This window comes from Muscardinus avellanarius, assembly GCF_963383645.1.
Source record: "Muscardinus avellanarius genome assembly, chromosome: 2".
NCBI lineage: Eukaryota > Metazoa > Chordata > Mammalia > Rodentia > Gliridae > Muscardinus > Muscardinus avellanarius.
In genome coordinates, this window is record NC_137787.1 from 57,292,406 (window position 1) to 57,309,860 (window position 17,455).

At 38.1% G+C, this 17,455-nt stretch overlaps 1 protein-coding gene across 1 annotated transcript in view; it reads left to right on the forward strand.

Annotated features, from left to right (window-relative positions):
* Positions 1 to 6,824, forward strand: part of SESTD1 (SEC14 and spectrin domain containing 1) — a gene marked incomplete at its 3' end in the record, with an annotated part of 61,776 nt that extends 54,952 nt beyond the window's left edge. Inside the window, exons 15-17 of the mRNA XM_080690236.1 lie at positions 80 to 271; positions 3,018 to 3,139; positions 6,695 to 6,824. Of these exons, the coding sequence (XP_080546362.1) occupies positions 80 to 271; positions 3,018 to 3,139; positions 6,695 to 6,824 (444 nt within the window). The remainder of the gene's footprint in view (positions 1 to 79; positions 272 to 3,017; positions 3,140 to 6,694) is intronic.
* Positions 6,825 to 17,455: the final 10,631 nt, after the last annotated feature.

Genomic DNA, 17,455 nt, shown 5'->3' on the forward strand with positions numbered 1-17,455 from the left:
CCACAGGCCTGCCACACACCTCCCTCTCCTCTTCAGCATTCTTTTATTGTAATTCCATCCTTAACTTTTTCTTTTGTAGAGTACGTATGACTATGGCAGACAGTTGCTACAGGCCACCGTTGTGTTGTGCCAATCTCTACGCTGCACTTCTCGGTCCTCTGGAGACACACTTCCTCGGCTGAACAGAGTATGGAAACAATTTACAATAGCATCTGAAGAAAGAGTACATAGGTTGGAAATGGCTATTGCATTTCACTCAAATGCTGAAAAGGTTTGCTTTTTTGAAACTTAGTCTCAGTGGCCTAGTATGTTTAAAATGTGTTTATTCTACTAATGTAATTGTACAATTAATCTATTTGTTAAAATTTATCACAGTTCCATTAATAACATTTTAGATGTAACATTATTGTCTTAGAGTGTCCAAATTAAATTTTATTAATCCACACCAGTTCTGGAGTACTTGCTATAGCTAGAGAAATCTCTATCAGTGGTACTATTACCCAGCTTCTCTCCTCACCCACCATGATGTCCAGAGATGCTTTTTGTTCTCTAGAATATCATGCTAGTGGTCTCTTTATTTCAGAAAAGGAAATTTGCTTCAACTACTGCTAATTGTCACACATTTTTAAAAACTCATTTTATGCTTTCAGAATTTAAGGTAGGGATTTTTCAACTCAAGTACTGTGAATAAGGATAGAAATAATAACCTTGTTTTCATGTGTTATCTTTAGAGGTTGATTCTAGAATATTATTCAGTGAATTCAAGTTCTTAACCTTAGGAACTAAGAATAAAATATTTGGGGCTTTTATTTTTTTATGGTGGTACTGGGATGGAAATTGTTTTTCTTTTCTTTTGGTGGTGGTGGGGGACAAATTCTTAGGAGAACCTTTTTCTTACTCTTCACAATGAAAATCTATTGCACTTCAGCAGACATTCCCACTCTGAAGAGGATCTTTGTTTGACAGTTAACTTTGTGTTGATTTCTTATAATGGAGTTTATCTGTAGGGATGTTAAGTATACTTTCAGATGTGGAAAACCCAAGTTGTAAAACCTAAATGATAGCCTGCTCTGAAGAACAGAGTAGATGATGCAAGGAACCTCAAGAATGGAGCAGTTTCTTTCTGTATTATAAAGTGCAGCTATTGGGAAGTGTTCGTAGTTAATGGTCCCACATAGTCACTGAACTCTGCAGAGCAGTAGAATGGGAATAATTATGCGAGAAAGTAGACAAGATGGCTTGCTTGTCTTGGGGGCTGGGGCTGTAGCTCAGTGGCACAGTCCTTGTCTAGCAGGCATAGCCCTGGGTTCAGTCCCCACTATCACACACACACACACACACACACACACACACACACACACACACAGTTCCTGATTTTTATCTGCTTATTATTTCAATGAAGATTTTTATCATTATGGATTATACTATTATTACAGAAAAGTACACAAATCTTTTTTTTTTTTCTTCTTTTTGCAGTACTGGGGATAGAACCCAAGAGCACTCTACCTCCGAGCGACACCCACAGCCCAATTTTTTTTTTTGTATTCTTTATTTTAAAACAGGGTCTCACTGAGTTGCAAAAGGCCTCACTAAGTATCTATGGTGGGCTTTGAACTTCCGCAATCCTCCCGTCTCAGCCTCCCAAATGCTGGGATTACAAGCATGTGCTACCACGCCCAGCTCGTAAACAAATCTTAAATGTTCTGCTTGATGAAATTTGGCAGAACATGCCTGTGAAGTCAGTGTATCGTTAAGACAACATCCTCAGCAGCCAGAAGCTCCCTCCCATCTCTGTGGTCACACGCTTCCCCCACACCCATCTAAGGGTGACCATTGGCCCAATTACTAATACCACTGTGCCTTTTTAAACTACTACTTTAAGAATATGTCTGCAAGGACATTTAAAAATCTAGAACTCTGTAAGAGACGATATAAAAATAAATATGGAGTTTTTTTTTTTTTTTTTTTGGTGGTACTGGGGTTCCTGGAAGCCCTTCTACCTCCGGGCTACACTCCCAGACCCATTTTTACATTTTTATTTGGAAACAGGGTCTCCTAAGCCAGCGTGCGCGGCTGGCTTTGAACCTGCGTGATCCTCCTGTCTCTGCCTCCCAAGCGCGGGGATTACAAGCGTGCACCACCACGCCCGGCTATAAATATGGAGTTTTTAATAAAAATTTAATGTTTATACTTTTTCTGTTACCTGGCTTTTATCAGGACAATAAAGCTTCCTATATATGAATTATAACCAGTTAAGTCAGCAGATCAGTTACTAAATGTAGTGTCTGGTTAGATCTTCACATTAGTTACATGTTTGTGCTCTAAGTGTATGTTGTTTTAAATCTACATTTTCAAGCAGGGCGTGGTTGCACACACTTGTAATCCCAACATTTGGGAGGCTGAGGCAGGAGGATCATGGTTTGAGGCCAGCCTCAGCTACTTAGGCCCTTGCATCTCAGTGAGACCCTGTTTCAAAATAAAGAATAAAAAAAATAGGGCTGGGTGTGTAGCTTAAGGTAGAATGCCCCTGGGTCCCATCCCCAGTACTGCAAATAGTAATAGTAGTAGTAGTAGTAGTAATAATAATAATAATAATAATAATAATAATAATAATAAATTTACATTTTCTTTTATTTCTGATATTGATGAGCTTCTTAAAGGAGCTCACATTTATATTCCAAGCTCCTAAGTAAGCATACCATAAAGTGCTTACCTAATGAGTGAGAGAATACTTCTTAAACACAGATTGAACTTATTTTCTAAATAGTAGTCTATTTTTCCTTGGAAATCACCATAGATCTTTTCATAATCTGATTATATATTGTTAGTAGAGTTATGTATTGCATTTTATTATTAGACTTTCTTGAGCCAACTTTACCAGTAATAGGTCAGCCTTGTACAGTGATTCACATGAAGATTCTAAAAATAAAAGGGAAAACAACTTTTCCATTTACTAAATTTTTAGAAACTTTAATCTCTTTGTTTCTTGACTGATGTTGCCCTTCTATTTGTTACAGATTTTACAAGACTGTCCAGAAGAACCTGAAGCTATTAATGATGAAGAGCAATTTGATGAAATAGAAGCAGTTGGAAAATCACTTTTGGATAGGTTAACTGTTCCTGTAGTTTATCCTGATGGGTATGCTTTTATAATTTCACTTTTTTATTGGTACTTGAAGTTTTGAAGTGAAGCCATTAGGACAGGAAAATCTAATTCTTTAAAAAGTCAAGTAAATTAACTTGGTCTATATCTTCTATTGGTTTAAATTGAAAAGAAATCCAAACTTAGTTGTTAGCAAAAGTAACAGTTGGTGCTTGCTAACATCAGATGAGCTAGTTCTTGACAGTATGTCATAGGGTAGTCACTGATTATGTTGGGGAACAGGGTCTTAGCCTTGGCTATGATGACAGGGAGTAGTGTCCATGGGCCTTATTAGGTAAAGAGGAAGTACAGGGAAGGGACTAATATATAGTGAGCTCATAATATAATACATGATAAACATTGAGTTAAACACTTCATCTTCATTACTTTTAGCCAAACAGTTCCAGGCCAGTATGATTATTCCTGATTTAAAAGTGAATGAACTCAGTCTAAGAATGATTAAGTAAGATGATGAGAAGCTCCCAGCTTCTGTTTGATAGAGTTAGGATCTAATTTCAAATCAGTTTGGCTCCAAACCCGTTTTCTTTTCATTGTGCTATATAGCATCCTAATTTTTTCATCTGTAAAATAATGGGGTTCCAATTACTACATGCTTTTCCATTTCAAATGGTCAATGATACTAATATGAAGTAATTTATTGGGCATGGTGATGCATGCTTGTAATCCTAATACTTCTGAGGCTGAGGCAGGATTGAGGGTTCATGGCCAGCCTCAGCTGCTTAGTGATTCTCTCTGCAACTAACTAAGACTCTGTTTCAAAATAAAGAAAAAATAAGGCTGGGAGTGGATCTCAGGTAGAATGACCCTGGGTTCAATCCCTAGTACAGCAGTAATAATTAATAATAATAATAATAATAATAATAATAAGAAGAAGAAGAAGAAGAAGAAGAAGTAGTAGTTGTAATAGTAGGTGGTGGTGGTGGTAGTAGTAGTAGTAGTAGTAGTAGTAGTAGTAGTAGAGTAGTCCGATGCAAAATGAATGGGCCAATAGAGAAGCAGGAGCTTTGTCCCAGGTAAGCTAGGCTCTCTCAGTGAAAATAATTTAGAGGTAATTCAGAGGATATTTAGTTCAAATGGCAGAGAAACCAAACCAGTGGCTTAAAGTGCAAGTATCCTTCTTGGCATAGGGTGTGCTGGAGGAGAATGTGTACTCTGGTACCAGAGGCCTGCAGATCTACAACTTTCCACAGTGACCCCTCGGGTGAGCCACTCCCACCCTGTGCCTTGGTTCTCTCATCTGACTACAGGAGCAGAAAGTTACCTGAGCGAAATGTTTGGAAAGTATTTAAAACACATAAGAAATGTAATGAGCACCACTACTGTTTTATCATGAACTTCCAGTGATAATTTGGGAGTGATATTAAAAAAGATACCATTTCATTCCCTTGAAACATTATATATAGTATATACCTAAATCTCTAGTCATACCTAAACTGACACTATCAAAAATATCCTAAGAGCCGGGTGTGGTGGCACACACTTGTAATCCCAGCATTTGGGAGGCTGAGACAGGAGGATTGCAGATTCGTGGACAGCCTCAGCTACTTAGTGAGACCCTTTGCAACTCAGTGAGAACCTGTTTCAAAATAAAGAATAAAAAATAGGGCTGCAGTGTACCGCGAGGTAGAATGTCCTTGGGTCCCATCCCCAGTACTGCAAAAAAAAAAGGCCTAAGGTCAGCCCGGGGTGGTGGCACATGCCTTTAATCCCAGTACTTGGGAGGCTGTTATAGGAGGATCACAGGTTTAAGACCAGTGAGTGATAACAAGACCCTGTTTTGAAATAAAAATGATGTAAAAAAAAAAAAAAAAAAAAACCAACCTGCTGAGGACATAGCTCAGAAGTAGAATGTCCCTGGGTTCAATTCCCAGTTTCATGAAAAGAAAAAGTAGCCTAATGGTCATATTATACATCTATAATGAAAAAAAAAATCAGCCAGGTGTGGCAGTACATACATACCTATAAGTCCAGTACTTCAGGAGGGTTGCAGGTTCAAGACCAGCCTCATCAACTTAGTGAGGTTTCTCAGAAACTAAGTAAGACCCTATTTCAGAATTTTAAAAAGGGATTAGGGGTGTAGCACAGAGGTAGAACACCCCTGGTTTCTAGTTCTAAAATAAGGAGAAAAAGAGACTAAAATTCAGCTAGACTCAGTATCAGAGGGTGATTCTGGTTGTCTGCCCAGAGTCCCCAGTCCTGTGTTGCACCCAGTTTCATGCAGTCAGTCCCATTCTACTCACATCAACCTTGGAGCATCTGGCCCCCATGTTTTCACCTGGACTTCCCTCCTGTGTTCTACAGATAGCCCATCTGCCATTCCCTCTTTTAAGATAAAAGCACCCACTTTAATATTTGAAATTGTCTGGCCATTCAATTCTATATTCACATTAAAATTTAAATACATACATATTTGGATATTTTGTTATACTAACTATATCTCAGATTAATTGTATTTTTCACAGTTATCAGTATACTATCTGTTTATATATAAAGATTGTTTGACATGTTACTCAGATTTATTTTTATACACTCTCCTGGTCAAATAAAAGAAATTGATGGTTTCTTTGGATTCATTCCTGGAAGACCAGGGTTCAGATCTTAATTTTTTTTTTTCCTACTATGTGACCTTGGTTAAATTATTTAACTTTCTAGGCCTTGATTATTGTTGTTGTTTTTGTTATTGTTTTGGTGGTGTTAGGGATGGGACCCAGGGCTTCACATATGCTTAAAACATGTCAGCTATCACTGAACTTTACTCCCACCTCTAGGCCTTAATTTTCTAATCTAAAATACAGGTTAACCAGGAATTTCCAAGGACTTTGCAGCTCTAAAAGATTTTATTATTCCAAATATAGTATTTTTGCAAGTAAAATAAAATTATTTTTATCTATTAATTTACCAAATCACCTTTTTCCCCCCAAGTGGTATGGAGATTGAATCCAAAGCCTTGCACATTCTAGGCAAGTGCTCTACCATTGAGCTACATCCTAGCCCTTTTAAATTTTTGATACACAGTCTTACTAAATTCCCCTAGCTGGCCTTGAGCTTGCAGTCTTCTTGCATCAGTCTCCAGAGTAACTGGGATTACAGGTGCACACCACACCTGTCTCCAAACTATGTCTTAACATCATAAGGATGTTATTTTTTTTGCCAGCTGTCTTTGACAATTTGTGTGCACGGTCCTTACAACTCAAGTACAGATACAAATTTTATATTACTGCATGCTTGTGGACCCAAAACTGAAAGGCAGAATATCTCCAATGTTGTATTATTTGGTTTATTGGAGCTATCCTAAGAACTCATGACGCTACATTGTACCACTAATATATTTTTCTTATTATGTTTTAACATATATTTTTCCACTTAAAAGTATTTTCCTATGGAATTACTATGATACTTGTATGAGTCAATTAATTTCTACACATGGGCCATATCACATAGTTTTTATGATGATTTTTGCCTCCCATTGCGTGTGGTACAGTTAAATGGATATGTATTCATCTGGGGTTTATCTGTGTGTTTTGATTTTAGAACTGAACAATACTTTGGGAGTCCAAGTGACATGGCTTCTGCTGCAGAGCACATCAGAGACAGGATGAAACTAGTTAGTCTCAAAAGGCAGCAGCTGAGACATCCTGAAATGGTGACCACAGAGAGCTAATAGCTGCCAGCTCCTCCAGCTCTGCAGTCCATCACCCCTGCACACCGTTGGCATACTACAGCATTAGCCACGTACATAAGACACATCTCACAGCAGAATGAGCCTCATTTCTTCCCACGACACATTTCTCTCTCCACATGCTAACACCTCGCAACTACCAAGGCATAATGATTTAACGTGCTTTGAGACCATAGACTCCAGGTATCTTAAAAGAAGGAACTCTAAACATTGCACTGAAGTCTGCTTTCAAGCTTTACCTGACCTATCAGTTTGTAGATGAACAACTGATAATAAGCTTTGAATGGTGCTAATAAGAGTTTAGGAATTCTCTCTATAAAAAAATTGGTTTCCCTTCCTCCCCAGGTGATGTAGTATATTTAGACTGTAGTTAAACTGTTATTAGTAGACAATGGCATCCTTAAAATTTTACTTTGTTATTCTTTAAAATTGATTATTTTTATTGTGTCAATATGAAGAAAGTCCTTCAGATGTTTGATATATCATATTCATTAAAAGACATTTTCCTGTTTGTATTGATAATGTATTAAAAGTTGTTTGTGCTTAATAAAAGGCTTCTTTAAACATTATTTAATTTGGTAGTTATATCCTATTTCCCAACATGAGTGCCTTATTAAAAAGGGCATTCTTTGAACTGTGAGGATGGTTTAAAAATTGTTTTCTCAAGGTTGTTGCATGTACTTTAGCCAGGAAATTTGTATGTAAGCATGTGTACATAATAAGTAAGCATGTTTTATCATAAAAATAATTGTGAAATACAATATAGATCTTTAAGAACTTATTAATAATGGAATAATATTTCTAACTTTTTTCTTCTTCAACTTGAAAACCACTATCCAAGTTATTCACTACCCTGAAGATATTTTGTCTTGGGGGAAAGAGCTGAGGAGGACGGCATACATAATTATTTCAGTGTAATTAATCCTTTATATCAGAGTAATCTTTCTTCAACTAAAATAGCAATTGTTAATAAAATTTAATTTCTCATGGTGGATTAGAGGCAAAATCAATTCTGAAGTAATCTAATAACAAAAACTGTATAACTCCTTTAGAAATAAAATTTATCTTAAAATGCTTTTATGTTTCTATTAAGTTTAAATTTTAAAATGCATATAATCATTTTTGTGTTTATTTTTATTTCATAAGCTTTTTAAAGATTAATATAATTATTTAGGCTTATAATCAGTACAAAATTATGCAAAGAATTATATGCTGGTTCCTTTTTGCAGTGTGCAAATGAGCTCATGTATCCTCTGATGCAGAAAGCTCCCTGGGAACCTGCTGAATTCTGCAGCCGCCTTCACTGCCAGGCTTCTTGGAGAAGCCCATCCTCCTCGGCCCACGTCCTCACCACTCACTGCACAGCACATTACAGTCTGGTTTTATACAGCACTCATGAAACTGTTTTTTTGGAAATCAGTGATGATTTTTCAGTTACTGAATTGAATGTTTTTTCCTCAGTCTAAATCATCTCTTACCCTTGTCTAGAGACTTTCTCTTTAAAATTTGCAAAATTGAGCAGTCTTTCCCAGACAATGTCTTTTCCCTTAATGACGCTATGTTCTGTCATAACTGTGAATATAGTCACATAATTCTTACTTAACGTATCTACTAACCACAAGCTTTCTCACATTCTGTCCTCAGAATGCTTCTGGCTCTTTTTTAGGTTTCTCATTTTAGGGTTTCTGTTTCATCCTGATGTTCCCGTATTACATATCTGGTCCAATGCTAGATTTGTGCTTTCTCCCGCCTCCTTAACATTTCAGCCCAGAGGAAGGATTTATCATACTTCCATTTTCTCCTCCTGGAGCAGTTTTGGTTAATGGTGCAAGCCCCTTTTCCCATTCAAACATGCCAGAAGATCTGGGGCAAAACTCAGCCGCTCCCTCGCGTCTCATACTGCCACTGCTTCTGAGAACATCTAGGAAGTTCTTTCTATACTTGATAACCCTCTCTGCCGTTTAGGGCTTTATGAACTTTTATGATTCTTCCTTTCTGTCTTTATGATGGTGCTAACCACACTCTACAGTTGCTTTTGTCTCTTCATGCTATGTTGTAAGCTCTTTTCAGGGAAAGCTCTTGTCCCACTTGATCTGTTCCTATGCTTTTGCTTATGTGTAATAGATGGTCAGTAATCCTTCACGTGGATTCTATTGTAAGAATTCATAAACAGTCCTTATATTGCAGTCTAAAGCATGTTTTAAACATTAATTTCTGAAGTTGGGACTGAGGAATGAATCTAAGGAAGTCATTTGGTGTTTCATACTTAAATATATGTAAACATATTAGCTCCTTTAGAAAATTTAGTTGTTATATTTAATGTCTGTTTCTTCTACTGAATTTCAGAGTTCTTAGAAAGCTTTTATTATGACTTTGCTAAAAGTGAAACTGACTTGTTAGTACTTATGCCATCAACTCATAGACTCCTAATTACCAAATGTGTTGATTTTTCTATACCTTAGGTTCTCTTGCCCACAAGAAGGGAAAAATAAGGCAAAATCTGGAAATGTTATTTGTAATTAGATTATTTCACGTGAAAGTAAATATGCTTTTAGCAAAATGAATATTTTTGCTCTTTATTTGTAAATTTGCTGCTACTTCCTATATGTGTATCTATATTTATATGTAGAATAATTGAATGACAACCCAACAATGCCCTTATGTGACTTTTTTCCATGTTGTCATGGTTCACTAGAGTACATGTGAAGGAAGTGACTGTATATGTTTGAAGCTATGAGCCCTTCATCATAAATTAACATAAATTAATATTCGCCTGAATATGTAGCCAGAAAGGAGTCACTTGTTTCTTATGGAATATGCCACAACATCCCACATTACTTTAGCCCTTCTCAGGGAATTACTGAAGTGTTGGTTGGGCTAGTTTTGTTTTGTTTTTTCAATTGAAGGATTTTTTTTTTTTTGCCTTATTGTATATTGCTCCCGTGTAAACTCAATATATAATGACAATTTGACATCTGTTCTTCACACACATCTAACGCAGCAGAGTTATGATGTAAAATGATAACTTCACTTCAACTCAACTTGGCTTTGTTCTCAGTCCTTGTTGGTGGCTTTGTTCTGCCAAGGTGACTCGATGATTTTGGTGAAACTGTAGGTCTTGGCTTCATATTCTCTCACTCTATGGGGATTTAAATTGGTTCTTGCATCTAGGCTTACCTAGTTTTAATGTGTTTTTTGCTTCATTGCCTTGTCAGTTAATGTAGGGTATGGTATTTAGATGATTATTATTATTGTCGTACTTCTTAATATGAATATGACAAGTAGGTTACTTTTCTGATAGTGCTAAGCAAACTATATTCTCTAATCCAGACCTGTTAAAACAGTAATATAATTGTGAGATTAGGACAGTCTGTCTCACTTTGCAGTATACATCTGAAGAAGTAATTCAGAGTTTCCTATGACACTATAAGTTACTTGCCAATAGCGATTGGGGATTGTGTTCTTTTGCTATATACTAGCCAAAGTACATAAAGCCATAGGAAAAATGCTGTGGCTTTTAAAACACTGAACGTACTTATCACTAATGTCTTTCATATCTTCAGCCTATAGAGAATGACACAGGCAAAAACAGTAAGCAGTCAGTATACTACCACCAGTCAATATACTACAATGCTTGTATGATTATGGTTTCTTTGCTAAAATACCCCAAAATGGAAAGTTTTCTAGGATTAAAAAGATGGCTGAACATAGCTAAATGGTTAATTTGTAAACTTACCTGTGTTAACTTTGGTTCCTAGAAATAAACATTGAGTTGGGAGTAGACATATTCTGCTGGTATGGAGGCCAACAAATACCTTGATGAGACAAAATGAAGTATAGATTTATCATTTGACACTATGTGACTTTAGCATATATCCCTAGGAAAAAATCTAGGTTTAGATAAAAAGCATAAATAATAGAAGAATTGTAGAGTATTGGCCATAAAAAAATAGAAGTATATAATCTAGCAGAAAGAGTTTAGAGTTTGAAAACTTTGCTTTAAAACCTGGCTTTGCTGTTTACTCTGGCTGTGTATTTTAAAAAATCAATACATTTTTATGGGACTATAAAATATAGAAATTATAACAAGTAATATCAGTAATGAAATATAATCATGTAAAAAGTTGTTGAAAACAAGTTACACAAATTATAAGCTATTGTTTCCATAAATGTCTTTTTAGAACATAAAATAGAGTGCCCTTTAATCTCGCTCTATCTCTAGTGACAGCAGAGGTGGTGGGGAGGTAGCTCATGCCTTAAATTTATCCCCCCAGCTCTATCCGTTCTTCACTCCCATCCCTGTTGCATTAGTGAATAGGGGAACATATATTCAGGGTTAAATATCTAAAATAATGAGTAGCATCAATTTTGAGGTTGACAGGGCATGATATAACTCCCATTAAAAAATACAAGCTGGGCATGGTGGTACATGCCTAAAATCTCAGTAATTGGGAGCCTGAAACTGGAGGATTGCAGGTTCAAGGCCATCCTCAGCGACTTAGCATAACCCTGTTTAAAAAATGAAAAGGGCTGGAGGTGTAGCTCAAATGCAGAACACTCCTGGGTTTAATCCCCAGTATTAACAAAACAAAACGCCCCACAAGTGAGAAAACATCATGCTTGGAGTATATATTAATAAATCAGCACCAACCTATAGACACTACTAGAACATAAATCTATTAGGATATTTATAAAACATCCCAATACTGAAGTTAAATAACTTAGGCCCACCATTCCTGCTGGTTATGATTATAGGAGAGGCATCTTGGCAAGCCCAAGCAGTAATGGTAAGCAGAAAAAGATTGTAATAGAGACTTAGAACCGAGAATGATGCGTGAGCGAGCATAAATCCAAGGGGAGAGCCAGGCGTGGTGGCGCACGCTTGTAATCCCCACGCTTGGGAGGCGGAGACAGGAGGATCGCGCAGGTTCAAAGCCAGCCTCGCTGGTTTAAGAGACCCTGTTTCCAAGTAAAAATATTTTTAAAAAATAGGTCTGGGAGTGTAGCCCGGAGGTAGAAGGGTTTCCAGAAACCCCAGTACCACCAAAAAATAAATAAATTCAGGGAGGTTTTAAGACTGGAAAAGATTCATAGGTATGATGCCAAATATGACTCAATATTACAGCATTAGTTTAGCACAAACTTGAAGGCCCTGAGAATAAACACTCATACTTGAAGAAAAAGTAGAACCTGTTCTAAGACATAAAGAACTTCCAGATCAAAGGAAGCCAGGCTATAACTGTGAGCCAGTGAGTAAACTTTTTAAAGAATCAAGATTACTTTTGAGAACTCTTTATGAGGCAGTATGCAGTGTACAATTCCCGTATGTCACGATATAGGAATTCTTAGCATAGAACTAAAAATAGTTGCTAACGAGATAGAAAGAGCAGTGTTGTGAGGGAATTTAAGTCAGGCATGTGAAAAACTATTTCTGACACAAGGGCTATTGAACTCTGGTAGTGTTTCCTAGCAAAGTTCACAGAGGCACCTTAGAAGTATCTACACGTTGAATGCCGTATCTTGTGTGTGTCCTGATGTGTCTCTTCTTAGAGACAGGAGGATGATCGAGATGCCTCTCTGCTGAGAACATAGTGGACCACTCACACCATACGATCAAGCCTTGTATTGTTTCTATGACAGTTACCCCACTTGTTTTTAGTTTAAAAGTCAGGGTAAAAGCAATTTCTATACTTGTTTTTTCTCTTAAGAATGTTTCTTCATCTTAGCTCTGGTGTTTATCTTCACGTTCAACAATTTTTTCAGAACATGCCATCGTAGTGGGTGGTTTTTCCCCAAGGTGTGAGAGGATCAAAATATTGCTTTGGCATTTTCAAGCCAGGGTAGATTTGAGAATCGATTGCTTACCTCACATTTGGATTATGAGAAACTTAAGTTTCTAAAGTGACACTTAGTTGAAAGTTTTGGTGATTTCACTGTCATGAGATCAAATTCTCACCATTATTTTTTGGCAAATGTTGCACCCTATGTTTCCCAATGTTTTATTGTAAATTTTTCAAATGTATAAATGTTAAAATAATTTTACACCATGCTCATCACCTGGATGGTAGTATCAACTGTGCTTGCTTTATGACAGAACTATCCATCCATCAGTTCAATCCAGACTATTTTTGATGTACTTTAAATTGTAGACAACTGTATATTTACTACTAAATACTTCAGCATTTTTATCATTAACTAGGGTTCAATATTTGCTTACATTTTTCTTTTGATGTAAAATTATCATACAGCGAAATGTATAGGACTTGATGTTTGTACTGCGTTTTGACAAATGCATATAGTGCTATCAAGATTGCAATTTATCACTACCTTGGAAAGTTCCCAGAGGGCCCTTTCTATTGATCCCTTTTCCCCAACCTGATCTTCAAAGGAAACCCCTATTCTTCTTGCTACCATCATTAAGATTTTCTATTCTGGAACTTACTGTAAATAAAATCACAAATGTACTGTCTTCTACAAGCTTTCTTCACCATAATGTTTGAGAGATTTATTCATATAGCCAGGTATGTCACTAGTTCATTCCTTTATATTACTGAGTAGTGCTCCATTCATTGTAAGTGCCGGTTATCCAGTTTCTTATTGGCTACCTGGGTTGTTCCCAGGTTTGGCAATTATAAATAAAGCTGCTATGATCATTTCTATACAAGTCTGTGTGAACATGGGTTTTCATTTTCTCTTGGGTAAATACCTAAGATTAGAATTGCTGGATCATAAAGTAGTTTTAAAAGAAACTGCCATACCTTTTTCCAGTTCTGCTGTTCTGTACTCTCAATTTTATATTTTAATGTGTAGAAAGGTATAAGCTATTTTTTGATCCACCTTGAATATTGGGAGAAGTAGGTTTGGGGTAGAAATGGCATATTTTATAGTTGAATGACAGTTGGTTTTATTTGAAGGATGCAAACTCCTCAAGAGCCCCTATACCTGATATTTTAGCATTAGTTTAATTTCTTAAAAAGTTAAACCCAAGCATGGTTATTATATTAGCTAGAAGGAACAGCACTGGTTTGTTTCTGTTACTAACTTTTGCCGCCCGTTTTCAGGATGTAAAATAAGACTCTCATCATTGAACAGAAAAGACTTACTTTGTGATGGGGCTAGCATGATAGTAGACAACATGCACCACTAACCCCTCTCAGGTACAGCAGTGTGAGAGCCACCAGAGCTCCCCGAGAGTACCCAAATGGGGGGCAGGACAGCAGGAAACGGGCTGGGAAGAATTCTACCTCACAGTTTTGCATAGGGGATAGCTATGCTTTTGCAGGACATTTTAGCCTTTAAGACCATATTCTCAATGTTGTCCTTTATTCAGTACTACGCAGCTGTGGTTGCTTCACCTTCTGGTGACTTCCCTATCCACTGTGTTTTATCTTTACTGCCTGTTCTATTACACAGAGCATTTACCTGTATTAGCCTGTAAAATTATAATCAAATGTATGTTTCCAGTGCCCCTGTTCAAAGGTATTTGTTTGTATGGTTTATCTGATCTTTCCTATTAGATTTTTAAGGGCTGAGAAATTTGGCTTCTACTGTAAATCCTTATAATGTTCCACACATTGTAAATATGCAATAAAGATGTTAAAATTATAATGGCAGATTTTGATATGTATTTCTTTGATATATTGTCACTTTGGACATAAGTTTGATCACTGTTAATAAAGATTGTTCATGAAAATGTAGGAACAATTGAATTATATGCATCTCTATCACATAGTCTGGTAAATTCTGGATCTTTGAATCTATTCAAATTACTTTTTGTAAATCTTTTTTTAAATACTTTTATAGCAGATGCTGCTTGCTCCATGGTCCCACCACAGCTTGTAGTGTATGCTACTTGTTCTGTGGTCCTGCCACAGAAGGTTGCTGCTCTAGTCAGCTACCAAAAAGAAGTCTGTCACACAAAAATGATGGTAGCAGAGTAATGATAATATGAATAAATACAATAATTGGGCAGTTGGGGAGGACAGAACACAGCTTGACAATTCTCCTGGCCACCTGCAGTAGCCAACACTTTTTTTTTTTTTTTTTCCAGTAGTGAGGATGGGACCCAGGGGCATTCTACCTCCAAGCTACATGCCCAACCCTGGGTTTTGTTGTTGTTGTTGTTGTTTGTTTGTTTTTCTTTATTTTGAAGCAGGGTCTCACTGAGTTGCAAAGGGCTTCACCAAGTAGCTGAGGCTGTCTGCAAACCAAGGTCCTCCTGTCTCATCCTTTCATACCATTGAGCTAAACTCCCAGCCCAAGAAGACAGCTTCAACTAATGTCTGAGGATAGGACAGGAGCCCACAGTGGGCTCTGGTTATCAACCAGGCAAGGGCAGGAGTGAGGGTCAGCTTGCGTAGGCCCTGGCAGAGACCAAGAAGGAGCAGTAGGAGAAAACACAATAGTCCTCCTCCACCTTGCAGTTCTCCATGAACTGATTCCATTTTATTCTGCAAAATGTATGAATCCAAATGTAGTTATGAGATGCCACTCTGTGGAAAGTTCTAGATAGACTTCACATCCATTACTATTCCCAAATGTATGTGTAAGATTGGCCAGTAGTCCCTCTGCACCCACAGACATGTGAAAACCGTAGGTACAGGTGCCATAAGTCTTTATTCAGCCCACTATTTCCGAGCAGCTCCCTCCCCCACTCCCGTGTCACGGGTGCGGGGTGGGGGTGTGTGTGGAAGAGAGCCTTCCACGAGTGTAGAAGTCTCTGTCTCTTCAGATCGCCGCGTCCCCTTTTTATCAAAGAGGAGTGGTTTTCCGTGAGAATCCCAGAGCTCCGCCTGGCAAGGAGGCGGGTCTTCCTGCCTCCTGGCTTCCAGCCCCGCCCCTGCCCCGTGGGGGCTTAGAACCTAAAAGTATGTTCTTTTTAATCTTGGTACTGGGGATTGACCCCAGGGACATTCTACCTCCAAGTTACATCTCCAACTTTTTTTTTTCTTTTTTGCGGTTCTGGGGTTGGAACCCAGAGGCATTTGACCTCCGAGCTACACCCCCTGCCCTATTTTTTTATTCTTTATTTTGAAACAGGGTCTCACTAAGTTGCAGAGGGCTTCACTAAGTAGCTGAGGCTGTCCGCGGACCACGATCCTCTGGTCTCAGCCTCCTGAATGCTGGTATTACAAGCGTGCGCCACCACGCCTGGCTTCCAACTTTTTTTTTTTTTTTTTTTTTTTTTTTTTTTTTTTTTTGGTGTTACTGGGTATGGAATCCAGAGGCTTTCTACCTCCAGGCTATACTCCCAGACCTTTTTTATATTTTATTTGGAAACAGGGCCTCACTAAGTAGCTGAGGCTGGCTTCGAACCCGTGGGATCCTCATGTCTCAGCCTCCCAAGCGCGGGGATTACAAGCGTGCGCCACCACGCCCGGCATCAACTTTTTTTATTTATATTTTTTTGAAACGGTCTAAGTAGCCAAATTTCCCATTATGTTGTTGAGGTTGCGCTCAAACCTGTGATCTTCCTGTTTCATCCTCCCAAGTACTGTGATTTCTACCACACCTGGCTTGGAGTGTACATCTAAACCCAAGGGTTGGTTTCCTTTTAGTTCTATTATCTTGAAGTTTTGTTTGAAAAGAAGTGACTTAGATTTCAGCCGCAGATTTAACTGAAGTGACATTGCCTCAGTCATGTTCACAGCCGAATCACTTTATATTCTACCCAGGCATTTACCACCAAGACGGCGAAAGTGGTCTCAAAGAAGAAAGAACTGGCACAAACCCAAGGCAGCTTTACTACCATTGTTAGTGTACATCCATGTATAAAACTGTACTTACAATTTCTCATGTTAGCTCGGGGCTTCCCCAAAGATGGGTCTTCTCTCTGCCAAGACCTTTAGCATGGTGTGCTTCTAGGTGTGTTATGGCATCTTGTCAGTGCGCTTCGAGTGGGGCCACTGAGAACACAGCTTTGAGCTTCTTCTGTCCACTGGTAAGTGGTGGACAGTGTTGTGAGAGTGTTCTCATGCAGAGAGCTCTGCCCAGAATCCATCTGTCTGGATTAGCTGAGTGCTGGGTAGGTATAGACATCTGCCCAGTTTTTATTATCTCATGTTAGGAGAGTAGAAGTTTCTCCCTATTGGACTAGAGCAAGACACTACAGAGGGAGCATCTGAGTTCTGGATGCACTTCTTCCTGAACTTGGATAAACCACTTCATTCCTCTGTCCAGTCTCAGGACAGAGATGACAATCAGGAGTACAGGCCTAGAACACAAGGTCGTTTAGAGGCCACACAAGATTAAGTGACTACATGTTTTACAAATCTAAAGGGATTTGGTGTGGGTGGTGCTGATAAAGGGATGGGCCCTGGGCACAGTAGGCCAGGCCCTCAGCTCTCCCAGCTAGCTGGAGCTGCAGGCAGGGCGGTGCCAGAAGCAGAATCTGTGCTATAATGACACAGAGTGACTTTGCTTTTGAAGTCCTTTTAGGAGGGTGTAATCTGTGATAGGAAACAGGTTTGCTTAGGGTGGTGTCAGTCCTGTGGGGTGGGGTATAGATGGCCTGCTAGTTTTGTTTCCATTTTTGACTTCCAGGTTTCTATGGGGTTCTCTCATCTTGTTTCCTGTTATTCCTAAAAGACTGTACATATGAATATCTTTTTTCC